Source organism: Canis lupus, chromosome 4 (genome assembly GCF_048164855.1).
Source record: "Canis lupus baileyi chromosome 4, mCanLup2.hap1, whole genome shotgun sequence".
In the NCBI taxonomy this organism is placed as follows: domain Eukaryota; kingdom Metazoa; phylum Chordata; class Mammalia; order Carnivora; family Canidae; genus Canis; species Canis lupus.
The window spans coordinates 70,438,899-70,466,122 of record NC_132841.1 but is presented as its reverse complement, the minus strand read 5'-3'; the positions used below and the strand labels follow the sequence as shown (position 1 = coordinate 70,466,122).

Here is a 27,224-nt window from a genome sequence, read left to right as displayed (position 1 = left end):
GGCATGTGGGGTGGGGATACCCTGAGCCCCATCTGCCTGCACTGAGCTCCACCTTTCCTTCTCAGGAGTCTGCTTTCTCACAACCACAGGCCAAGCTGAGCCATGTAAGGCCCAGCAGCCAGAAGGTCCTCATCTCTCCCAATTTCTCCTGATTCTTCCTCAGTGTAGGTTTAGAGGCGTTCTCCCAGGGGCGGAGTCCTGTTGGGCAGTTTCTGGTGTCTCAATGGTGCACCCTGCTGGAAAGGCTCTACCAGCTATGTCACGATTGAAGGGAAGTTCGTTGGAAGATCTTGAGGTAACCAGTGCATCTGCACGGTTCCCCTCCACTTCCAGTAAAAGGGACTCTGACAAATCATTAAGCTGACCCTAGGGAGTCCAGTTGAGGCTCAGCTCTTTTCTTGTTTGACATTTATAATTCAAAAGAGTGCAAGGCATTCTCAGTATTTACTCTGATAACTCCCCTTAGTCCAGATGCTCTACAGCAGAAACTCTCTTAACAGTGCGTTATCTGAGCTGTGTTCAGTATTTGCATGCATTTAACAGACCCAAATTCTTTTTGATTCGCCTAGGTTTCTGGGGGCAGGGAACAGGAATTCTTTTAGGCTCCCAAGGCTATTTTCATATCCAAGGGACCAGGCCAGCACTTCTATTTTTAGAGCTCCATCCCTATCACATGTAACATATGAAAATGCATCCCATATCCAATAACCCTTTCCTTTGTTGCTTAGAAAAAGAACTTGAAAAATATTGTTAAAAATTGTGCTTTTAATTTTTTTGCGAATAAATAATTTACTGTGATCTTTCAGTAATTGTGTGCATTCTGAATTTGTGTGAAGTGAGGAAAAACTAACACATTTATTTATAAATGAAGGAAATGTTTATTAACAATACCAATTAATGGAGTTGATATGATCATATTATTCATGTTTATTAAACATTTATTAATTTTGATTTTGCATTTTTTCTTTTGTATTTTGAGGGTTGTTTTTAGGGGAAGTCTCAGACCTTTTCAAAAGCTTTGAAGCCTTAAGTACCACTCTATTTAACATATAAAATCATACAGTCAGCTCTCTTGATGACTTTCTTATGTGGGTAGCCTTACCTCATACAATTCATTAAGTTGAGTATTAAGCTGGACCATATGAAATTGTTGGTTATTTGTTTTTTGTGTGTTTGTTGTCTTTCTTCTTTCTTTCTTTCTTTCTTTCTTTCTTTCTTTCTTTCTTTCTTTCTTTCTTCTTTCTTTCTTTCTTTCTTTCTTTCTTTCTTTCTTTCTTCTTTCTTTCTTTCTTTCTTTCTTTCTTTCTTTCTTTCTTTCTTTCTTCTTTCTTTTTGTAAAATATGTTTGGATAGGGACATTTTGCATGATTTAACCTAATTGTTTTGGTTACAAATATAATACTTTCTTCCCTTGGAAACATAGAGTTAAACTGGAGAGCTAAGACTAACAAGAGCAGCATGCTCTGCATGGGGTTGGCACTCAGTAGGTATTTGCTCAGTGAATGAATGCAGGTACTGATGAATGACCCAACAAGAAGCAATGACATATACAAGAATGAAATTGCATGTCATGGACTTGGATAATGGACCTGGTGGAACATATTAATCATACAAAGTACTTTGGCAATTACTTTTAAAGCCAACACTATCTTTTTAATTTTGTTTGTTAGCCAGAGACTGGCATTGACTGTGGGAGAAAGTAATCTTCATAGTTCACTGCTGACTGCTCATTCAGGGATAAAAAATGGAAACACCATAGGAGTTTAAGGAGGAAAAGAAGCGTTGTGGGTTGGAGAGAGATTTCAGAGGTCAATTGGATGTTCATGTTGTTTTCCATTTGGCAGCAAGAACTATCTTCAAGGGTAGGATCCTTAATTGCAAAGTCCCGGTTTTTACTTTTGTTTGATCCCGGAGAAGTCAATAGGTTTATTTGTTTATTTTGTTGTAGTTGTTGTTCTTTTTATTTTTTGTTTGGCTGGTAAACCTAGAGAAAACAAAGGATTATCATATCATGATTAATAGGACTTCAACTTTGGGTTCATCCATCCATCCATCCATCTATTTATTTATCTCCTTATCCTGTTGCACCCCAGTGTGCCAGATGCTGTCTAGATGCTGGGTATAAAACAGGGTGCAAGATAGTAGACACATTACGAACTAGAGGGATCTTCAGCTTGTGTAGAAAGATGAAATATTATTAGTTCTGGAAGAGCAAAGGGAAAAGTGCTCAGAAAGTGTAGACAGAATCGATTCTTGGAGAAATTGGAGATTTCAGTGAAGAGATGTTAATTATTCTGGGTCCAGAAGGAAGGTTTTTCCACTCTTTGCATAACCAGAGAATTAAGAAGGAGGAGGAGGAGGAAGAGGAAAGGAGGAGCAAGAGGAGAAGAGGAAGAGGAAGAAGAGGAAGAAGAAAAGGAAAAAAAGAATCATGCTCCAGGAAGGATCCACCACAAAGGTTCTGGTTTAACTGGCGTGGATGGACATCTGTTTTGTTTTTGTTTTTGGTTTTTCTAAAAAAGCTAGCCAGGTAAATCTAGTGAGCATTAAGCTGAGAAACCTTGGTGTGGGAGAAGAAAACACACAAGGGGAATAAAAAAAAAAAGGGAGGTTAGTTTGGTTGAGGGAGGAGAAAGTTGGAGAGCATTCTACTTGAAGTAAATAGTACGTTAAAGAAAGGTGATGTTTAAGATTTAAGATTTTCAATCTCATGATTTAAATAAGGTGCTGGAACTGAATATTTTGTCGAAAATGGGATATCAGGAAGAGACTCCTCAAGAGAAAGATTCAGCAAGAAAGACTTCATCAAGGAGCTGGTGGACCAATCTGGGTTAGTTGCGAAAGGTCAACCAGAAGACACTAGCTTCCTTAAAACTATTATGTATATAGATGGTGAACTTGATCTTCATTATTCATCAAACACAAAATGTGGAAACTGAACCAAGACATTTACATAAAAAACTGGTGCAAAATAAATGAAAACAACAGGACCTCACAAGAAACAAATTAACCCTAAGAATACTAAGAGTAACAGGATTCCCACAGGAAACTACACTGAGGATTAAACATATAATAAGAAATACCAGTTTGAAAAGAATGCCATGAAAATGAGTTAGTACACTTAACAGACAAATCAATTGCAGTGCAGAAACTATATATTCTGGAGCAGTTTAAGAGATGCTCCCAAATGAATATGTTTAACATCTTCAAAGAGATAAAAGCAGGAAAATAATACAGGAGGCCAGGATTAATTAAAAATAGATTAAGGTCTTGAACATAAGATCTGAAACCATAAAGCTCTTGGAAGGAAACATAGGTAGTAAACTCCTTGACCCAGGTCTTAGCAATGACTTTTTGAATCTGACACCAAAAGCAAAAGCAACAAAAGCAAAAATAAACAGGTGGGACTACATGAAACTAAAAAGTTTCTGCATGGCAAAGGAAATCATCAACAAAATGAAAAGACAACCTACTGAACGAACAAAATATTTGCAAACCATATATCTGATAAGCAGCTAATATAGAGAATATATAAAGAATTCCTACAACTCAATAGCAAAAAAATAATTTGATTAAAGAATGGGCGGAAGATCTGAATAGACATTTCTCCAGAAAAGAGACATATAGATGGCCAATAGGTACATGAAAATGCTCAGCATCACTAATCATCAGAGAAATGCAAATCACAACCACAAAGAGCTATCTATCACCTCCCACCTGTTAGAATGGCTATTATCAAAAAGATAAGAAATAACAAGTGCTAGTGAGGATGTGACAAGAAATAACAAGTGTTAGTGAACCCGTGTGCACTCTTGGTGGGAATGTAAATTGGTCCAGCTGCTCTGGAAAATATCATGGAGGCTCCTAAAAAAATTAAAAATAGAACTACTATATGATCCTCCAATTCCACTTCTTGGTATTTATCTGAAGAAAATTAAAACATTAACTCAAAAAGATACATGCGCCCCTATGTTTACTGCAGCATTTTTTACAATAGCCAAGACATGGAAGCTACCTAAGTGTCCATCAATGGATAAATGGATAAAGAACGTGTGGTATATATACACAATGGAATATTCAGTCACAAAAAAGAAGGACATCTTTGGACCTTGAGAGCATCATAGTAAATGAAATAAGTCATACAGAGAAAGAGAAATACTATATGATCTATTTTATTGTATTTTATTTTATTTTATTTTTTTATATGATCTCTTTTATATGTGGAATCTGAAAAGTAGAAAAACAAACAAAACATAAAACTCATAGGTACAGAGAATAGATTGGTGGTTGTGAGAGGTGGGGTGAGAGAAATGGGGAACTCTTTGTTTTGGTTTAAATAAATTGAATAAGTAATAATAAATAAATAATAAAGAAAGATCTTAAGATTTAAGTGCTAAAAGCCAGATCAGCGTATGGATCAATGTATATACTTTACTACCATTGGGCAAAGAACAAAAATGGGGAAAGAAAAATCTCTCTCTCTCTTTTCTCTCTCTCTTTATCTATCTATCTATCTATCTATCTATCTATCTATCATCTATCATCTATCTATCTATCATCTATCTAAATATATATACGTGTACATTTCTTATTTGCTTGCATAGAAAAAAGATGTAGAAATAGGCATCAATGATAATAATGCCAAATAGTTTTTGAACACTTTCCCCAAATTCAAGTCCTTTGTTAGTCTTTTACATGTGCTATCTTACTGTGAATCCATGAGTCTCAAGCACCTTCTGTGCCCACAGTCTAGTTTTTGTTTTTAATTAAAGCAAACACATAAAGGTCATATTTTAGGTAAATTGACCCTGCTCCTGTGGCCATATCCATTTGGAACAGAAATCTGCACCTTGGCAAAAGTCCACTGTCTACAGAACAGACATAAGGAGGACCAGGAGTTTATGCTATCATTAGAAACTCATCCTGTTTTAGGAACACTATGTATTGGATAATGGAATAAAACTCAATTGATCCAATCAGATTCTAACAGCATGCCCTTGGAAACAGACTCTGAGAATCTGAGTTTGTATGCCTCATATTTATTAGTGTGTGTTCTTTGGGGAAAAAATCTGTTAGGAGTGTGGAAAGCAAAATTAGGAATAAGGGGAAGTTCAATTGTAACGCTCTTGCAACTGAAGCTTCACCAAATCACGTGGGGAGCTCTGAAGCTGGAGGGTGCTTCAGAGTTGTCCCACCTGAGGCAAGAGGACTGCCTTATCAAATACCAACCAATGGACTAGTCATCAGATAGGAGCCTCCCTCAGGTCGGGGAGCATAACCTTGGGCATGGTCGCTTCCTTGTTACAGGGCAATTGCTAAAGAGAATTGAAATGTGTGAAATGTCAGCCATTAACCGTCAGGGGGTAATCCTCCTAGGAGGTGGGGGGATGGGCGCTTGAAGGTCCTGAAGGGACACCTGTGCTGTCTACCATGACATCCTCTACAGAGTCTTCGGGAATTTTGAATGCAGGAAGCACTGAAAAAACATAGAAGCAGCAGAAGCAGACAGGAGAAATACACTGAGAAAGTGATAAAGAGTCATAAAAGTGGTAGCGTCACTACAGCATTAATGACAAGGTAATTTGGTTGTTACAAGGGTTTTTGGACATTTCGAGGAGGCTTTTGTATCTTCAACAATGATAAATGATATTTCAGATTTTCATAAACACCAACTGTAATTATGGAGACAGTTATATTCTCCTTATCTGTTTCCTGCGATCTGAAAAAACAAAACTAAAAGACGTAGATCTTAGGGATTCAACTGTGAAGTGCATCTTATTCAAGGGTATTTATAAGAACATGTGAAGAAAACTTCTCTGGAAAAAAAAAGAAAACTCTGGAATATACAAGAATATTTTTAGAGAGATTAAGAATTTTGATTATTTGCTTAAAAAATTATAGTTGACCCCTGAATAACATGGGGGCTTAGGGACACTGATCCCCACACAATTGTAAGTATGTGCACTACTTTTGACTCCCCCAAAACTTAACTCCTCATAGCCTACTATTGCCTAGAAGCTTACTGAGAATATAAATATAGTTGATTAACACTAGTTAACACTAGTTAGTTAATCAACTAACACATATGTTGTATGTCTTATATATAGTGTATTCTTACAATAAAGTAAGCTAGAGAAAAGAAAATGTTATTAAGAAAATCATAAGGGAAATACATTTCTAATACTGTGCTGTAAAAAAAACCCATATACATGGACCCATGGAGTTCCAACTTCTGTTGTTCAGGGGTCAGTCATTACAATTAAATTTTTTTTTCACATTTCTGTTTAAATGCAGATGCGGAAGATGTAAAATTGCATGCTCGATGACACATAAAGTCTGATTTGTCCATTTTCATTATCCATTCAGTTTTTATCTTCTGTTTATGTGGAAAATCTAGAAGTTTCATACAAATTAATTTAAGAGCTAATTTTCAAAATAAATCACCTCAAAACTTTGTCCCTAATGATGTAAGTTGTTCTCACCTTTAGAAATTTTTCGTTTACTGGTTTCGCAGGCAATGCCCGTAAATTCGATTGGGCAGGAACACAGACATTCTCCCTCTAGCAGAATTATGGTACCTCCATTTTTGCACTGGTCGCATTTTCTCACACTGAATTCATTGATGTAATCTTCAATGGCACTTTCCAAATTTTGTTTCTTTAGGTGTGCATCTTTTATTTGCACTGGAATCAGATTATATATAGGAGATAGCTACAAGAAAGTAAAACATTTAACTTTAGGACTTTTTCTACTGATGGAGTTTGTGTAATACCATTCACTGAATTATCTATGAATTCATGAATTCAACGAAGGCTTATTTAGTGATTGTTATTGGTAGATATGATGTTAGCTTTTAAGACTATAGTGGTGACCCAAACTAGGCATGATCTCTGTGATCACGGAGATCACATTATAGAGATAAGAAAACTGATATTAAAATAATTTTATAGATAAATGGAAACTATGGTAGGTGCTATATGGGATGGGTACATGTATTTTTAAAATGCACAATCATGGATTTAAATGTTTTGCAGGATCATATATCGACATTATTTTGAGAATTATTTTTGCTGCCTTTTTTCACTCCTCTCTTCCAGCAGGTATCCAGGTGCTCACTGTCTCTCATTAAAGTAGAGGTTTGTGTGCAAGACCAAGATCTTAGAAAGTGTCTAAAAGCAAATTCTTTTTTTAAAAAGATTTTATTTATTTGAGAGAGAGATACAGAGAGCAAGAGAAGGAGCACAAGAGGGTGGGGAGAGCAGAGGGAGAGGGACAAGCAGACTCCCTGCTGAGCAGAGAGCCCAAAGAAGCTGAGCTTGATCCCAGGACCCCGGGATCATGACCTGAGCTGAAGACTGAGCCACCAGGTGCTCCAAGGAAAATTCTTTACTGCCTTCCTCCCCCACCCCCTTAAAGCATGGATTTATTAAGAAATTTTTGCAGGAAAGAGTGTGAGAATCCCACTGAGGAAGGAGATTCCTCCAGCCTTGGTATGTCCCTCAAGTAGCACGAAACCCTACCTAGATCTCTGGCAGCTATTTTGGGAGGTAGCAGGAACTATGGAGTGCCCCGAGGGAAGTTAGGTCCATATCTGGCACCAAGGATTCAGTTCTGTCAAGGACTCCCATGCACAATCTTGACCTCAAGTGAACATGTGAGTTTGAACAATGAGGTTACCATCACCACAGTGAACTAAATGTTTACATATATTAAATTCCCAGCTTCCCAACAGACACATCAGGGTTCTTGTATTAATTTGGGCAACAAGGACAGGCCTCCCTGAACCCAATCCAATAAATGAATGAAGGCTGAATTTTCCAGCAGTATGGAGGGATGGGATCTCAATGCCAGATTTAATTAGGCTTACAGAAAATGAAACAAAATGATTTATTCTACACACTTAAATTCCTAGAGTAAGACACATAGCTCCCACAACTGATGCAGGAAAGCTTGGGAAAAACTTTCCTGAGAATATAACCCTTAAGCTGAGACTTGAGGGTTTGACGGTGCTGGGCCATAAAGAAGAATATTCTAGTCATACAGAAATCAAACAGTTCCTACGGTGGAGAAACCACAATATATATTGATAGTGTGCATCATATGTCTCTATAAGCAAATTCAATTGCGTGACTCTAAAGAGCCACTTGAGTAAATAAATCATTAGAAATCGAGGCCCTGTAGTGGCATAGCACTTTGAAACAGGAGGCCACAAAATTTAAAAGAAATTGGAATCCAAAGGCTCAAGAAAGAGGAGATAAAAAAAATACCACAAATTCCCATGAGAGAGTGATGATGGATTAAATAATGTCAACTGATTTTTCTATTTTCCTCTGATGACAACGACAAAAGCTGAACAAATAAAACCAAAATTAAAGATCTGCTTGAAGGCCCTGGAGAACTAATGAGGTAATACTTAGTGGGTAAAGATCTGGGAGGAGGTGGAAATGCAGTGAGGTGAGCTTCGTGTTTTTGGACCATAGTGCCCTTGACATGTTTCCTAATTTGAGAACAGGCAGCAGAGGGGCTGAGGTAAAAGAGCATGTTACTGGGCTGGGGGAAAATTCAGGGATGGCGAAGGAAAATAAGCCATGCTTTGGGTTGGGATCCAAAGGACTACAGCCCAGAAGTAAGAGGGTATTGTAAGTGGGGCAGCTCTGGCAAAGACTGTGGTGTGGTTTGCGTTAGGATAATCTTGGGAGTGCCTGGGTAGCTCAGTCAGTTAAGCATCTGACTCTTGATTTTGGCTTAGGTCATGATCTCAGGGTGGTGAGTTCAAGCCCCTCATTGGACTTTACGCTGGGTGTGGAGCCTACTTAAAAACTAAAAATAAAAAAACCCTCCAATAATCTTGAATCATTGTAACCCCAGCTTTCCAGATGTAAATATGTATTTCCTTTGGAGGAAAATAAAATCATTTCAGGCCTCCAGCTACTCCTAGAATGATTTTAAAGTATAGTATCCAACCTCCAATAAAAATAACTAGGTACACAAAGAAATAAGGCAACATGAATGAGAACCAGTAGGAATACTAGACACTAGAAGCAGAGCTGTGAGGATGCCAAGATTTGAGTGACCCGACTTTTAAAGAACTAAATTTGGTGCCTTGGTGGCTCAGTCGGTTAAGTGTTTGGCTTTGGCTCAGATCATGATCTCAGGGTACTGGGATTGAGCCCCCAAGTTGGGCTTCCTGCCCAGCAGGGAGTCTGCTTCTCCCTCTCCCTCTGTTCCTGCCCTCTGCTCATGCTCCCTTTCTTTCTCTCTCACAAATAAAGAAAGAAAAAATCTTTTTGAAAAGAAGAATGACATTTACATGAGCAGGGGGATAAAAGAAGAAATCAACAATTTTAGCAGAAAACTGGAAATTATTTCTTAAAGCAGAGGATTTGGAAAAAAGTAAATAAATAGAACTATTATAATTTGATATTATAATATTCCAGTTAATGGCCTAGTTACATAGAAGCTATAATAAAACTAAAGCAAATTTAATGAATTGGAATATAGGCCGAAAGAAAATATTCACAATGAAACATAAAGAAATAAAAGATTGGAAAATACAGGATGAGGGTAGAAAGCATAAAAGACAGAGAAAGTGAATGATTCATATAATTTAAGTCCCAGAAGGAGACAATATTTAAGAGGCAATATTTGAAGAGCTAATGGCTGAGAATAAAACAAACCTGTGAAAGACAAGGTACCCCAGTAATGAGGTTGCAATTTTTTTCTTTTTACGCCCTGGCATATCAGAGTAAAATTGCTAAAACAAAGGCAATTTAAGATTTTATTTTTAAGTCATCTCTCCTCCTGACATAGGGCTCAAACCCACAACCCTGACATCAAATGTCACATGCTCCACCGACTGAGCCAGCCAGGTACCACAAATCTTAAAATCATCTTAGTGAAAAGCCAAGTTGACTCGCATATTTGATTTTAATAGAAACAATAAAAAATGTAAACTGTTCTAGGACAATGAAATATTCAGAGGAGATTTTTAAAAAGATGATCTGGAAACTTCTACCACTCTCAAAAAAAAAAAAAAAAAAGAAATCTAAATTGATTGTAGATCAAAAAAGTAAAAGCAAAGCAATAAAGATTCTGGAAGATAATATATAGGAAAGCATCCTCAAGACCTTGAAGTGGGGAAAGATTTTAAATAGGACACAACAGCACTAACTATAATGAAAAGAAATACATATGTGACTACATCAAAATTGTTTTTAAAAATCAACATTATAATTCCTGACATGATGTACTGAGAAGGACATAACATCATTTCTGTGGTATTCTTGCCAAAATGCATAACCTCAATCTTCTCTAAGCCTAAATTGAGAGAAACTTGACAATATAGCTAACACTCATCAAAACATGTCAAGGTCATGAAAGACAAGAAAAGTCTGAGAAACTGTCCCAGGATGGAGGAGACTAAGGGGACATGACAACGAATTGCAATGTGGGATTTTGACTGGATCATGGAATGGAGAAAGGATATTAGAGGAAAAACTGGTGAAATTTGAACAGGTCTATGGGTTAGACCATGTTAATTTTCTGATTTTGATGAACTGTACGATGGTTATGTAAGTTGTTAGCGTTAGAGGCTGCTGGTTATAGGGTGAATGTGAACTCGATGCTATTTTTGTAGTTTTGCTCTCTGTACTGTTTATGCATTTTTACAGTAAGTCTAAAATTATTTCAAAAGAAAAAGCCAGAGAACATCTGTTATAAAAAAAAAAAAAATCCAAAAGCATGGAAGTCCTCAAGTGAAAGAGAACAATTATAATACTTTTAAGTGAGAATAGGGTCATATCCAGAATATACCAAGAACTTCTACAGTCCACACAATTGTCTACAGATTTATACTTTATGATTTAGCATAAAATATTTAGATTTCAACAATGGTATATTTATTTGGAAGAAAGTAACCTCTTACCGACTTTGCCACATTGGCACGGACAACATAAGCATGTGGTGGAGTTATTTTGATTTTTGGGAAAAGAAATTCATCTTGTTTTACCCATCAAAGGAAAGTCAAGGCCAGATAATCTAAGATACAGGAATAGAGGGTCATGGAGAAACTACAGTGTGGATGAAATGCACAGACATTGTTCCAAGAGATAAAAACGAAGGTCATGCAGTGACAACAGTCTCAGAGGAGCCTCAAGCCCTGGAGGTGATCCCACAAGAAAACAAGGCACGATTAAAACGATTAAAACGTACTTTGTGAAGTGTTCCTGAAGAGCCACACCTTTTTCTGATGAACTTTGGCTCTCTGCTAATGAAGAAAAGAGTTCTAGTTTTTCTCCTATCCTAGCTAACTCCATCTTTCTGCCATTCGTAGATGTATTTTCAGTGGATGTAATCTGTCACAAAACTTGACAACATACAAGTACATTGAAATATAGTTTAATATGAGGTACACTGAGGTTTCTAACGGGCTTCCAAACTAATTAATCTAGGTGCCAAGTGTAGTTTGTTGTTAGAAGGAGTGTTATTTTCATCCCTGTACAAGAGAATTTAGAATGATTTTTTGCTTTATCTTTTTAACTGTAATGACTACAGCACAAAGCACTGGTGCTACAGCTCTTTAAAATACTATGCTTTTTAATATCTGGTGCATCGCTGCTAAGAGTTGCATAATATAACAAAAATGGTAGGCAAATAGTTCATTATTACTCAAGTTGCTCCAGAAAGAGCTTAATATAGCCTGACATGTGGGTGCATATGATTAGTTGAGGGAAAAACAAGAAAGGGGGAATAGAGGGTGGGAAAGGCAAGACAAGGCAAAACCAACACAAAATTTATGCTAGAAGGACCCACCCATTGACTTGAGCTTGGCCACAAATTTGAGTATATTTTCTAGTACACTGAGTAAGACGGCTAAATTTAATGATCACATACATTTAAGAAATATTTACACAATTCCCAAGAGAAACAAAATGATCCTTAAAACTGAGATTAAAGAGTAATATCTCCCATGAGTTCTCATGAAGGAGACATCGTATTACAAAACATCCTTCCAGTAAATAAAGCAGTGGGTTATATAACTTTGTTTTTTATAGTGCCAAAACAAAACTTTACAGGAAGCCAATTTGCTCTATGCGAGCTATACTGATCTCTGCTGCTTTGAGCTAGAGGAAATAACACACTTTAGATCTCTCAGGCAATTACGAATAAACGTAATTTCCTCAGCTGACATTTTTATAACTAGTTTGTAGCAGTAAGCTTAAGAAGAAACCAAAGTTCAGCTATTCTGTTGAGATAAAATGTAGAAATGTTGTATTAACATTCGGGCAAGCTGAAAATAGAATTAATATACTTCCATGAAAACTGAAGCTCTGACAAAACTTAATCCGAAGGCGAGGTACATAAAGAAGGGTGGAGGAAAAATTCTTGGGCTGAGTTAGTGCATTCCTCAAGAAGGTTGGGGTCTGCTGAAGCACACAGGCAAAGAGAATTAGAGCCACAAGGTTCTGCTTAATAGAGCATGGCCTTAGTTACTTTATGTTTTTATTAAATTTTTTCCATAGTTACTTTAACATGGAAACCTATGCTATGCTATGTTGTGTTATGTTATATATAACTAAGTATTTTACTTAGAAAAATCTCTGTAAGATTCTTTAGAGTAATATAACTTCCTAGTGTTTCCTCCAAGAAAAACTTTGTAAGATGAATACCTTGGTAATTGATTTAATTTGCTCAGATTAAACATAAATCAGTTAATAGTTTAGTGTAGGGGGGTGTGGAGAGGTTTTGTCAATTCTTTAAACAATTAAATAGAAGTGGCAATTATTTTAATATGAAGACCATCCTTGGTGTTTGAACATGTCATCCATAGACAATAGAATGCTTCAGCTTATCAAAGAATTAATTAGTGATTGTAGAGTGTTTAATTGCCTCACAGAATAGCTTCTAAACCAGAAAAACAGTTCTACTGGATTTATAAAATCAAAATTACTTGAAATCTATTTTAAGGTAAAACCACAGTATATATTATATCTCTTTAGGGATTTAAAAGCCACACACAATCAATAAAACACATAGTATTTTACTAATTTCTGCACTTTATCTACAAGAAGATATATTTTTAAAAGTGATTTCTGGGTGACTTACTATAGCTGTCATTTTCTTAGGTAGAAGAGTCATATGAAAAGTCCAGGCCTCCAATATATAAGAAAGAAACGTATACAGGTACTTGGAATGCCTAATAATTTAAAAATCTGGAGATAAATAATTGCCCTCGAAAATAGGATAAACTGGGATGCCTGGGTAGCTCAGTGGTTGAGTGTCTGCCTTCGGGTCAGGTCGTGATCCCAGGGTCCAGGATCGAGTCCCATATCAGGCTCCTTGCAGTAGAGACTGCTTTTCCCTCTGCCTATGTCTCTGTGTCTCTCATGAATAAATAAATAAAATCTTTTTAAAAAATAGAATAAACTATAGTTTGCATCCAGCCAGTATGCCTGTCCAAATGACCTGATGAAGGTCTTTGCATAATTCTAGCAAATCTAATAGTAAATCTTTAGTAGATGCTTTATTTACTTGAGATTTTAAAAATCAGCTCTAGAATGTAATGGATGATGGTTAAGACCTTCTCAGAGAACAATCCTGGATCCATACAAGGACAGCTGAACTTCCTTTGCAGAGATGAGAAGACAAACCAATTTAAGTGTCCATGTGGATGTAAACATTTTTCTAAATTAATTCTTCTTTCATTTAAGATTTTCTGAAAGATTTATTTATACTGAGTTCAAAATAATGAATTTAAGTGTGTTTAAACATAATAAAAGTTTCTCTTCTGATGAATTTCATATATAGACATGTTAATTTGGTCAAGTTTTCCTCCCTGTTGTCCTACTTTTGGGGCAAAATATCTGAAGTTTCCTAGATATGTTAGCTCAAATTCTACAACCTAAAGGGAAAATAGATTACAATTTTCAAGTTTCTGAATTCTTCCTCCACATAAATGAGATGGTTTTGGTAGCTTCACTCATTCTTTGAAGACAATAAAATGGGATGAAGGAACAAAACTTTCCAATAACCAATCCTATCAAAATGCCAACATGATTGTAACTCGAGTTAATCAACCTGAGGTTGGGATGACTGGGTGGCTCAGTGGTTGAGCATCTGCCTTTGGCTCAGGTCGTGATCCTGGGGTCCTAGGACTGAGTCCTCCATTGGGCTCCCTGCATGGAGCTTGCTTCTCCCTCTGCCTGTGTCTCTGCCTTTCTCTTTCTCTCTCTCTCTGTATCTCTTCTGAATAAATGAATAAAAATCTTTAAAAAAATGCAAACTGGAGTCAACGGTCATCAAAGAAAAATCTGATCTGAGGGAAAATTGTGAAATATACAGGCAACACTAAAATCTATAAGAAGAAGTAGGAAAAGAAGGAATAAAGAAAAATACATACTCTTTGTAGTTAGTTTTGTGGGGAGAGAATGGGGCTAAATGAGACTAGCATTTATATCTTCACAAGTACGATGCAGTTTGTTTCCCCTAGAAATAAGTACCAATAAGCTGAAGACTATAATGAAGATACAAAAAAGAAAGAATTTTTGGACCATAAAGACTGCTCACCCTTGGTCTTATTTTCTGAGACCTTATGAATTTCCTTTTCATTAAGGCTTCTAGTGATTCTCCTGCATTGGAAGTGGTGCTGTGACGCCACCAAAAGCAAGAGACGGAAGGGAACCACAATTCCTGGGCACCTACTTTGTGTCAGTCTGTGCTACAGGCTCTACACAAGCAATACTACCAAATCCTCGAAATAAATATGAAGCCCTGGAGAATTTAGTGTTTAGTTTAGTAGTTAGAACTTTACACCTTTAGAGGACAGAGACTTCAACTCAGCCTGCGTTGGTGTAATGTCACAGGTCATGCCTTTCCTCTAAGCCATGCTTCTTTCCAGAGATGAAATAGGAGTGCATTTGAACGCTCACATTTTTTTTAGATGAAGTTAACTATTCAAATGAACCAGTATTAAATAGGAAAACTTAAAAGTCTTCTATTTAGAAGCAAATGCACCTTACTTTGTGATTTATGAGCACTGGAGCATCATTTAAGGAAGTGGCCCAATTTGTAAAGTCAGTTATATCAATTGTCTTGGCTCCTTTGAGAAGCTTCTCTTTCAGTTCATATGCATATTTTTGGGTTCCTCCTCTTATCAGTGAAATAACATCATCAATGATGCCATCACTACTGATGTTTACTGAGAAAAGAAAAAGGATATAAGTGAGTATTTATACTTTTGTGACATTTGAGTAACATTTATTGAACCTTTGATAAAGTATAGTCTAGTATATTATTGAATTTTATTTTATTTTATTTTATTTGAATTTTATTTATGTAATTTTTCTCACCCCAAATCACCAAGAGCAATTTTTATTAGTGGCCGATTGTAGACTTCAATTCTCTTAAGAAAAATCACAACAGTATGATAATTGAGAATATATTGATGATTCCAAGTTCATCATTTAAGCATATGCACATGTAGGAATTACACATGACTTTGGGATATAGTATACATTTTTGTTTCAGATTTACCTTCATAGTTATATTTTATATAGGTTTGTTTTAAGCGATTTTAATATTATGAAAGATCAAAGGGTGTAAAAAAGAATCAGGTGAAAAGCAAAATTTCCTTCCATTCCACATTCCTACCCATCTCTTCTTCAGTCTGTCTCTCCAGACTGAATGACTTTTAACAAAATTTGTGAATCTGATAGAGTTGTACATTTTTGAACTGCAAAGGAATTTCAAGAAGATTTTTGTTTATCCTTTCTCCTTTTTATAAATAAGAAAACTGAGACTCGGATAAGTAGAGTGACTGGTCCAAGACTAGCTTAAGGGTCATATATTGAAAATAAGACATTTGATGGCAAGTTGTTTTCTTTGTGCTTCATCAATGATTTCCAATCATGGCCACATGTTAGTGGTTGGTATGCTTTTAAAAATATCAGGCTTTCCTTTCTCTGTCTCCCCACTATTATCTGATTCTTTAAATGTGAGCCTCAGCTATTTGTATGTCTGAAAATATTCTCAGAATAAATTAGGGTAAAAACTGAGAACTCTAGCACTACCTCATACTTGTAAATCTGCTAAATATTACCAACACAAGCAACATTTATATCAAAGATATTTATATTTTTTAAAAGATTATGCACTGATTGAGTGTTAAAGATGGATTGGGATTTCTTCCCCCTCCCCCAGTTTTATTAAGATATATTGACACACTGTAAAAGCTTAAGGTGTACAACATAATGACGACATACACATATATTGCAAAATGATTACAATAAGTTTAGTTAACATGCATCGCTTCATATAGTTAATAAAAAAATGTATTTTTTCCCTGGGATAAAACTTTTAGGATCTATTCTCTTAGTGACTTTCAAACATATTGCAGGCACAGTTAAGTATAATCATCATGCTGTACATTACATCCCCAGTATTTATTTATAAACTTATAACTGGAAGTTTGTACCTTTTGACTCATTGGATAAAGATGGATTAGGGGTATTGAGTCAGGTGGAAGGCTGAGTTAGGCCAATGGTTTTGGTCTTCTCCTTTCTTAACAATCACCTGCAGTATTGCCACTAGCCAATTCAGAAGTTTTGTTAAGATTAGGGGCAAGAAAGGAAATTTTTCCTGAAGACATTTTTATACCATTGGCCTCCTACCATTGCCATGATAATGATGCAAATCTAAAATGCCTTTCCCAGAGCTGTACACTGTATGACCTGCACAATGGTGATTCTAATGAATACATGTCCACAGGTTACTTGTGTTTATAATGGTTTGAGAACCACCGTAAAGGTAAAATAGTTTTGAAGCACTTTAATTTTTTTTAAATAAAGAGAACAGACAATAGAGTCTATAGTGACAGGGCAGATCTCATTGACAACACTTCCTTCTTCTTTTTTTTTTTTTTTTGCATAGTGAGTTAGGTCATACTTACCAGTTTCACCCTCACCCCTCTTTAAACAATCATCTTTATTAAACTTTCCACTGATTTCAACTCCAGCTTCCAGAGAAAAATCCAGATTAAACCCGAGGCATCTCTGTACATCCCTTAGTTCAACACCTGTTTAATGTATTTAGTTGAAAATTATTAAATAATGTCTATCAACATCACAAATAAATTCATTATGCTATTTTGTAAGAAATTATTCCTAGACATTATTACTGAGCTCAAAGACACAGTCATATCTACCCTGCTTTGTCCTCATATTAGAATCTAGTGGCCTCCTTTTGAATTTGCTTGTCAACTTAATAACAAAGGATATATAAATTTACTCTTTGTTTGAAAGGGACGTAAGTTAGAATAGGGTAGCTATAGTAAAGTTATTTACCTCTAATATCATGGAAAGGAGACACTGACATCTAACATATATTGAATGCTTATCATATACTCAAATCATTCTTAGCATTTTGTATGCATTAATGAATTTAATCCTCACATTGGCCTTTTGAGGTAGGTTCTGTTATTATCCTCATTTTATAGATGAGGTTATGGCATGGCAGAGCAGAAAAGCAATCTGCCGATAGAATTCAGCAGTTAGCCAAGTTAGTATTTGAACCAGAGTTGTCTGGTTGTTTAGCGTTTCTCTGTATTGACTTCATAATTTGGTTGTGGGATGCATCAACATCTCTTGATCCTCTTTGGAAGACTGTTCATTATTAAGGTAGCTAGTTTACTGCTTTGAGCAGATGGCTTATATATATGACAATTTTGTTTTGGTCCTATGAATACTACTTAGTAGATATCAGTCTTGGAAGCTGACTCACTGAGGTGTATGGATGCTATAGTTACTAGGAAGAAAAATCCTAATATTTCATTCAAGTCTATAATTTATTATCTAATTATTTTATTTTAAGAGTAAACTGCCTCAATTCATTGACCATGTCAGTTTTTCCTCTTATCAATCCAGATCATACACACACACATGCCAAAGTGCTTTATGAAAAAGGAAAAGGAGAAATTAAGTTAATCCCAGGGTTTCATGGTGAAATTTAGAAGTGGAGACCTGGGGACATTTAAGCATTCATTTATTCAATAAATATTTTTGTGTACCCACAGCTAGTGAGAACATGAGAAATATTGTGTGGCTTTTCCCATGAGAAAGGGAGAAGGAGGATTAAAATAGAAGACCACACTAGAAATCTAGAATACTAGGTTTATGACCTTAACCTAAGAAACATAAAGACTTCGATTCTGAAGATGTGGATGAAAATATCTAAGTGATCCCAACAGTCTTAGATTCTCTACCTCTGCTGTGGAACTTTTCGTGTTCAGACAGGGTCTGGACATCTCAAATCTAGGTGGAGGACATGGCTTGGTTCTCAGGTATTGCCAATGGAGAAGTGAGAAAGATGACCTCCCTTTCAAAGATACCAGAACTGACCTAATGACCCTCGTCTACCTAAGGCCAGATGTTAAGTAAAACAGAAGTGGGTAGGTCTGAGTTATCCAAGTTTAAAGATTTCAGCCTATTGAGCTTTTACACCAAAACAATTCTTAGCCTAGAGTGTTCTTGTGTTTTGATCACCTTGCTGAGCCTTTCTCTTCTGATTTCCAGGTTACTCAAGACACAGTTACTTGTGTGCCTCGCCCATGTGATATCTATCAAAATAGCCTACCAGGTAGGACTAATGAAACTTTATTTTTCTGTCTCATAGGATATAGTTCTGCAGGGCACTATAAACCAATAATCTCATATTCCAACCCCCTGGCAGTGCTTCTACCTGCTCAAGATGGAGGGAATTAAGAGCAATTAGTTCTGGCCATGACATGTTTGTTTCATCTATAAAATGCTTATCAACCATGGAGGCAGCATCAGGTTTTAAGCTCATAGCCATATCTCATTCTTCACTTGACACAGATAGTGGCTACAGGGAAGGAGCCATAGAAATGGCTTTTGGCAACACTTCCCTCCCTAACAGACACTGAAAAACTTTGAGGGCAGAGAATGGAGATATACTAGCATCTATCTCCTCTTTAGGGAATATTATAACTAGACATAATTACTCACAAAAAATAATTAAAACTTATTAACAAAGTCACTTTGCATCTACCTTATTCTTAGAGGGTTTAGAAGAAGCCTTTAGGCCAGTACAGTAAGTGTGTAGTTCATAGACCTTTCCTGTACATGTGGTAGACATTGATGATCAACCATGGCCTTCTTTCTCATGTTTCAAGTGTGGTCAGAAATCTACTTAACATGGACCCAATTCAACTACCACCATATGATTAGAATTGTCATAAGATGTGGTAAAACTAATTTTCTACTCTGGCTTTTAAGACATTAGACTTATATGATTTTAACATTACTTTCTTCCTCCTGAGAAAATTTAGAACAATATTTTCCTTCCAGTACTGAAGAATCATTTGGAGGATAATTGTCATACATATAATTAAGCCAGTTTATTGATTAAGAAATAGATTATGTAAATTGTCTCTTGTACTTTTTTCACCTTGTAAATCGTATTTCACTAAAAGCAGCATCACCAACTGATAGTAAATTACAGTACAATTTTGTGCATTTCTCAATAGTGCATGACCAAGTCATTTTGTTTGAGGTAAAAGCCAATTTTCTGTTTCATAGGGTTTTAGATGCCAAAGGGCAGAGAGAGTTCTTTCAGAGAAGCAGGTTATAGGACTTTATTTTAAAGCCTTTAACTAATTAAAAAGGTTAGCAATAGAAATAATGACGCTAAAACAGCATTAGAAGTTAGAGCTCTGTTTCCAAGTATACCTTTCTCTTCCATGGATGCTTTATCCAAAACATATATTAATTCATAGTACCCTCCTAGAGACCCAGAGCTGCTATAGTGAGTTCCATAGGTTTCCAAAAATGCAAAATATTCTCCCTTTTCATAGGTAGATGGCAGAGCTTTTATATCATCCAAGAAAGTGGTTGTCAGCATGACATCCCGACTTCTCATCACAAATCTTCCCAGATGAATTACTCCTTTCACATGCAGAAACACTTTTTCCTTTGTTGTAGAGAGGGAAAAAAAAATTTCATTACCATTATTTCAAATTTAAAAATCACAAAATTTGAATTTCCCCAAGCAATAATTTTTTTTGCCAGTGACCATAGATATCACTTTTACCCAGAAGGATGGCAAACTCAAAATACTATTAGTCCCAACTGTTAATGAAGATGTGCAGCAACTAGAATTCTCCAGCACCGCTGGTGGGAATGTAGAATGGCCTAACCACTTTGGAGAACTGCTTGGTAGTTTCTCATAAAAGTAAACATACACCTACCCTATCATCAGCAATTCCACATCTACATATTTACAAGATGTCACAAGATCAGTGACAAAACAGTCCACAAAGAGATCCGTACCAGACTTTTATAGCAGCTTTAGTCAGAATAGCTTAAAACTACAAACAACTCAAATGTCTATCAACAGAAGAATTGATAAACAAATTGTGGTATGCTCATGAAAGGGAATACTAGTTAGCAATAAAAAAGAGCAAACTACTCATACACACAACAACATAAATAAATCTCAAAAATATTATGCTGAATGAAGAGTCTAACTAAAAGAGTGTGTCCTGTATGATTTCATTATGTGAAGTTCTAGACCAGGTAAAACTAAACTATGGTCAGAGAAATTGGAAGAGTGGTTGCCTCTCAGGCACTATGGGGATTTACTGAAAAGGGGATGAGGAATTTTCTTGAGGTGATGGAAATGTTCTACATCTTGTTTGATGAGGTGGCTAAACAGGTAGTTACAAAAGTCAAAACTCATGGACCTATAGGCTTAAAATGTTTGCTATTTGCATGTTATTGCTTGAAAATTATACCTCGCTAAGTTGATTGTAAAATGTTGACGATGGAAGGAGAGGTAGCCATTATAAATGCAGCCTAATCTTTTCATTTTGTGGATGGGGAAACTCTGATCCAAAATTTCAAGTTATTTGCCCCAGATCACAAAAATAGTCTGCGGCAGTGATGAGTACTACAAACCTAGGTCTCAGGTCTCCCTGTTCCTTCCCCTAAGTCCTTTCCATTTTTTATAACAAAGATAGGATAGACAACATTTTAAGACATGAAAGCTAAACGGGTGAATAGTTAAGCATTCCTAGAGATGATGGTTTAAATTTCCAGGAGAAGATCAGGGCAGTGACAAAGAACTATGTGTTTCAATGCCTCAGATTATCTCAGTCAAAACTAAACTACAATTGACACCTATGATTTTGTAGAGGGTTCATTTAAGCTATAGCAGTGGTTAACATATGTTGTTTGCAGAGAAGTTTAAAACATTTTTATTATTTTTTAAAAGTATATCTTGATGTATATGAACATCACACCAAACTTTCTGTGTTCCAGAAGCACAATTGTTCACATTGTATGACTTCAGGTGATGGTCAGTTGTTCACACTGTATGACTTCAGGTGATTGAATAGAAGTATAAAACATTTTATTATTTTTAAAAAGTATATCGTGGTGTATATGAACTTCACACTAAACTTTCTGTGTTCTAGAAGCACAGTTTTTCACATTGTATGACTTCAGGTGAAAGGTCAGTCTTTAACAAAAATCTTAAAGAAACTCACTCCACATAATAAGTCATATAAATTCTCCCTCTGATGATTTGCATAATAATTCTTGGTGGAGTCTCAAAGATGCACCAAACATATTTAGATTCCTTCTTATTGTTGCTAAAAGTTGGAGGTATAACTCGTCAGAAAGATGTTAACATTCTTTGGCTCAACTTATTTCAGAGGCAGGTCTTAGATCATTTCCATCTCAGATAATAAAAACAAAATATCTCAGCCTTACTTGTCTAATCATTTGCTATTGATTTCTCTGCCCTCATGAGAAGTGAAATTCCTTCAAAAAATGTTCTCTACTGGCTATTTTCAACTCCTCTCTTCCTAGTTTCTCTTACATCTAATCCAATCATGCAGCTCTCCTCACTATTTCTACAAAACTTCCCCTGTCAAGGTCACCAATGACCTTCACAATGCTAAAGCCAGCAGTGGTTCCTTCTTTGACCTATTAGTACATCTGACACAGTTCGTCACCCCTTTCTCCTTGATAGAGTTTCCTTTCCTATCTTCTAGGGCAGTTCTTCTCAAACTGTAAAGTGTGGACAAATCTCTTATAGAATCTTGTTAAAATGCAATTCTGATTCAGCAGGTCTGGGTTGGAGGCTGAGGTTCTAGCTTCCCAGTGATGTTGATGTTGCTGATCCATGGACCACATTTTGAGTAGTCAGGTTCTAAGGCATTATACTTGCCACATCTTGCTGTCCTCTGCTGGTTCTTCCTCTTTTGCCAGACCTCCTTTTATTGAAGTTCCTTGAGTTTAGTCTTGGATCTTCTCTTTTCCACTTACATTAACTATTAATGGTCACACTAAATCCTGTGACTGTAAACACCATCTACATATGAACAACTCCCAAACTGATAGCTCAATCCCAGAACTTTTTCCCAAACTCCAGACTTAGAACACCAATTTCCTACTTAACTTTTCCAAATGAACGTCTAACAGACATCTGGAACTTAATCTAACTAAAATATAACTACTGCTTTTCTTCTCTCAACCTGTTCTACCTAAAGTTTTCTCTATCTCAGTTGGTAGCAACTCTATTCTTCCAGTTGCTCAGGTCAAAACACCTTAGCATCTATGCTTGACTCTATACCTGGCCTATTCATCTTCACATACCTGGATTTCTGCAGTAGTTTTAAACAAACCTTCTTGCTTTTGCTCTTACCTCTCATAATTTCTTCTCATGTAAGACATATTAGAGTATGTCAATCTTCATTTAAAAGGTTGTAGTGACTTCCCATGTCACTCAGAGAGAAAGCTAAACTCTTAGAACAGGCTATGAGGCTCTTCATGATCTGTTCAGGGTAACCTTTTTAACCTTCTCCTTCTGGTTCACTTTGGCCCAAATGGGCAGAGATATGTTCTCACCTTAAAAACCTGTCTCTAACAGTTCCTTTTGCTGGGTGCAAATATGACTATTTGGCTATTTCCTCTCCTTCAATCTTCACTCAGACATCATTTCCTTAGAAAAGTCTACCCTGAGCTTTCTTTTTAACACTACCATTTGCCTTTGCCTAGCACTCCTGATTTCCCTTGTGTTATTCTACTTTTTGGTTTATTCCACAGCACTTATCACTTTCCAAACAATATATAGCTTGTTTTTTTTTTTTTTTTTTTTTGCTGTTACATTTATTTTGTCTATCTCTCCCTGCTGAACTTTCAGCTCCATGAGGACAGGAGTCTTTTTTAGTTTGATTCACAAATGTATTGTAAGCCCCTGGAACAGCCCCTGGCCACATAAGAAATCCACATTAAATATTTGTTGTGTGATTTAAAGAGTTTTCCAGCCGCATACTTTGAAAGATGGGTATGCATATTAATAAACAGACACAGTACAGAGCCATACAAAACAATTATATGAATAGGAATAACATCAGTACGAAGAGTGAATTATTATTATTTTTAAAGGAGGAGAAGGTATCTAAACAGGTGATCATGTCATCAGAAAAGGAAGAATGAACATTTTATAAGGATCATACTGATTAGAGAAAGTATTTTCTATTTTTCAAAGGAGATGAAACAAAATTCTAAATCTGGATTAAATATCAAAAAAACATACATTTTCAAAGCCTTAAAGGTATGATTACAAAGTAAGCAGACCAATTTCATATGCAATGTGTACAATTTCATGGCATCATTTCTTTAGAGACACTTTACAGTAAGTAAGCGTAAGGCATTGCAATGAATTACCAAAATTCCTCTGTATGATTCTTCATTGTGATTCGGAAGATGGTACAAATTGAACAGCCTATTACCACAATCCCAGTCCAAAAACACACTCTGAGTTCTTGATACACTTGTTCTCTGTCCATTAACACCAAACATCTCACCCACTTATATTGCTGCAGATCCCACAGGGCTCTTCTCCAGTTAGCATCCTTCTCCCTGAACTTCTAGCTACATATTTGAGGATTTATTGAGTATTATTTTTTTTCTCTCTCTCTCCAATAAACTCTATCTGTTCCAAACACTTAGAAGAGGCGGTTTGGTTAGTTCGAAAAATATCCCATTATATCCTTTATATTAAGTGTTTGGCCTTACCTTCTTAGAAGAATGTGTCAAGAATAGTTGGTAAATTTCATTTTTGGAATATGTAAATTGAAATTTACTCTCAGCATTTATAGAGGAGTCTCTGGGGGAGTCTTCTCCTTCAGGGTTAATTTTACACTTTTCAATTGCTTCAGTAGGTGTGAGTTTTAAAGCTATATCTGCTTTAAAATTTGATGTCTTCTCTTGGACAATTTTTTTGAATGACTCTATCTGTTCTTCATAATATTCAGTTCTGAAATTTTTATCGGCTTTGGTCTAAAAGAGAATGATGAAATGCTGTTAAAATCCACATACAAAAAACCACCCTAAATAAACACAGAATAAAAGAAAAATCAAGCAATTATTTGAAAGGTATTTGAGCAAGGGAGTTAAGAGTGAAACAATGAAGTGACATTGCTGGGCTCTGATATAGAGTCCATGACTCTGAAGACAGGACACAGTAATCTCTCTGAGAGTCTGATTCCTAGTCTGTGAAAAAGAGATGATCACCATACATAGTCCAAAGCCTGTTCCAAGATAATGCAATGAGATAATGCATATGAAGGGCTTAGAACATAGCAAGCTTTCCAATATTAATATGTTAATATTTAAAGAGCAATTTGCATAACAGATGCACAATATACTGCCATTTGTGTAAAAAAGAAAAGGAAGAAATGATAAAGCCAACCCTGACTGAAGGCTTCTGGGGCAGCACTACTTTGAATATTTTACACATGTTAATTAATTTAAGCAAAAAGGTTAAGACTTGAGCTCTGCACTCAATCCTTACACTCTCCTGTCTATTAATACATACATACATAATAAAAAAACAAAAAAAATGAAGAAAAAAAAAAAAGAATAGGAAAGCAAGCAAGTGAAGAAAGGTTTTTACCAGCACAGAAACTTACTGGAAAAATCGACAAAGCATAGAGTGTTTGCCCTTGAGAGGGGGAACTGTGAAACGGAAATCTCTAGTGGGAACAGGCTTATATTTCCTTGAATAATCTTTTGTGATTTTCAGACTTTTTGATTTTTTTTTGCCACATTCATTTTTGCATGGAAAAAAACCCCACTGAACTAAACAATCTAGTTAAAAATTAAAACTTTCAACTAAAAATTCTTTGCCAACTTGACAATTGTCAGGTATCAGTGGGAGGCTTGTTAATCTCAGCAATTAAACTCTCTTTCCAGTGATCCTCTGCAATAACTTGTAACTCCTGTCTGAGAAGGAGAAGTTCATCTCTTCAGTCAGCAGCACAAGTTAGATGCCACAGCATTCTGTGGGGACTGTTCCACACAGGGAAGCCTATGTCTGAATGTTTCTGTACCTCCACAAAATCCATATGTTAAAATCCTAATGCCCAATGCAATGGTAGGAGGGGGCTCCTTTGGGAGGAGCCTTCGTGAATGAGATTATTGCTGCCATAAAAGTGACCCCACAGAGCTCCCTAGTCCCTCCCACCTTCTGAGGATGCAAAAAGTCCATAGTCCTAAAGAAGGCCAGCCTTCCCTAACTCAACTAGACTAGCACTCTGATGTCGGACTTCCAGAACTTCTGATGTCCTCATCTTCAGAATTGTGAGAAATAAATCTCTGTTTTTTCTAAGCTACCCTGCCTCTGATATTTTGTTGTATCAGCCGAATGGATTCAGACAGGGAAGCTAAAGTTATCATTGATGGGAATGACTAAAATGTGTATAATTTTCGTTCAAGCAAGGCATGCTGGGAAAAGTGCTCAGTATAAAGGGACTGAGTAACCTGACCACATCACTTCCCTGCTTAAAATCGGTCTTCCCACTGCCTTTAGGATAAAGTCTAAACTAGACTTATTCCAAGTTAATCTCTCCATGATTGTACTCCAGCCCTTTAGACACATTTTTTTTTTAAATTTCCACAGCCCATGCTTCTTCCCACCACAGGACCCTTTTATATTGCTTTTACTTTCTGTAATGTTCTCTGACATCTACCCCCTCCCCCCCCATAAACCAAACACATACACATTCTCTCATATATACGCACTATATGGCTTGACCTGGTTAATTCCTACTCCTCTTTATAGTCTTAGTTTAAACATCACTTCTTCATCAGGGTGAGGTCTTTCCTTTTTTTTTTTTTTTTTTTTTTTTTTTTAAAGATTTTATTTATTTATTCTTGAGAGAGAGAAGGAGAGACAGAGCCAGAGACACAGGCAGAGGGAGAAGCAGGCCCCATGCACCGGGAGCCAGACATGGGATTCGATCCCGGGTCTCCAGGATCGCGCCCTGGGCCAAAGGCAGGCACCAAACCGCTGCGCCACCCAGGGATCCCAGGGTGAGGTCTTTCCTAATCCCACAGACTAGCAAATCCATTTTCTATAAGGACTCATGTTTCTTAAAAAAAAAAAAATGCAGAGTGGCTGGGTGGTGCAGTTGGTTATGCATCCAACTCTTGATTTGGCTTAGGTCATGATCTCAGGGTCTTGAGATCAAGCCCCGTGTTGGGCTCTGCACTCAGTGGGGTCCACTTAAGACTCTCTCTCCTCTCCCTCTTCCCTTTCCCTCTGTGTGCTCTCTTTCTCTCTCAAAAAAATCTAAAAAAGAAATAAAATGAAATGACAAACGTTTTCTTTTATGATTGCTTATTTAATAGACTTTTCGATGGCAAGATCCAAGAAGTCAGGGAACATGTCTGTCTTCTCCACACACCACTATAGCCTCACCACTTAGGAAAGTGCCTGACACAGAGTAGATGCCTACAAAAATTTATTAAATTTAATAGGCAGGTCCAATATAGCTAATAATAATAACTCATATTTGTTGAGTGCTTACTCTTGCGGGGGGCTGTTGAAAGTGGTTTACATAGCATTTAATTTAATTCTATTAATTCATTTAATTTCTTACCTTTAAGATAATTTCTGCAATTATCCCCCATTTTACCAATAAGAAAACACAGGTTTTGAAACTTGCCCAAAATCACACAGCTAGCATTGAAATCCAGAAAGTCTGATTCCAGGGCTGAGCTGTTAATTCTTATGCTACCCTGCCAAAGAGGGCTTGACAAATTCTGACTAGTAAAATAAAGGGCTCATGGAAAAGGTTGCCTTGAAGTTGGCCTTGAAAAATGAATAGGATTTCTGTTGCCTTGAGATCTAAAGCTAGT

At 36.4% G+C, this 27,224-nt stretch overlaps 1 protein-coding gene across 1 annotated transcript in view; it reads right to left on the bottom strand.

Moving 5' to 3' along the window:
- Nucleotides 1–1,627: 1,627 nt before the first annotated feature.
- C9 (complement C9) overlaps nucleotides 1,628–27,224 on the bottom strand; it is a 58,922-nt gene continuing 33,325 nt past the window's right edge. The window contains exons 6-11 of the mRNA XM_072824810.1: nucleotides 24,099–24,362; nucleotides 19,743–19,983; nucleotides 16,946–17,071; nucleotides 15,018–15,196; nucleotides 6,483–6,711; nucleotides 1,628–1,984 (exon numbers count right to left, since the gene is read on the bottom strand). Coding sequence (XP_072680911.1) covers nucleotides 1,935–1,984; nucleotides 6,483–6,711; nucleotides 15,018–15,196; nucleotides 16,946–17,071; nucleotides 19,743–19,983; nucleotides 24,099–24,362 — 1,089 coding nt within the window. The 3' untranslated portion in view covers nucleotides 1,628–1,934. The remainder of the gene's footprint in view (nucleotides 1,985–6,482; nucleotides 6,712–15,017; nucleotides 15,197–16,945; nucleotides 17,072–19,742; nucleotides 19,984–24,098; nucleotides 24,363–27,224) is intronic.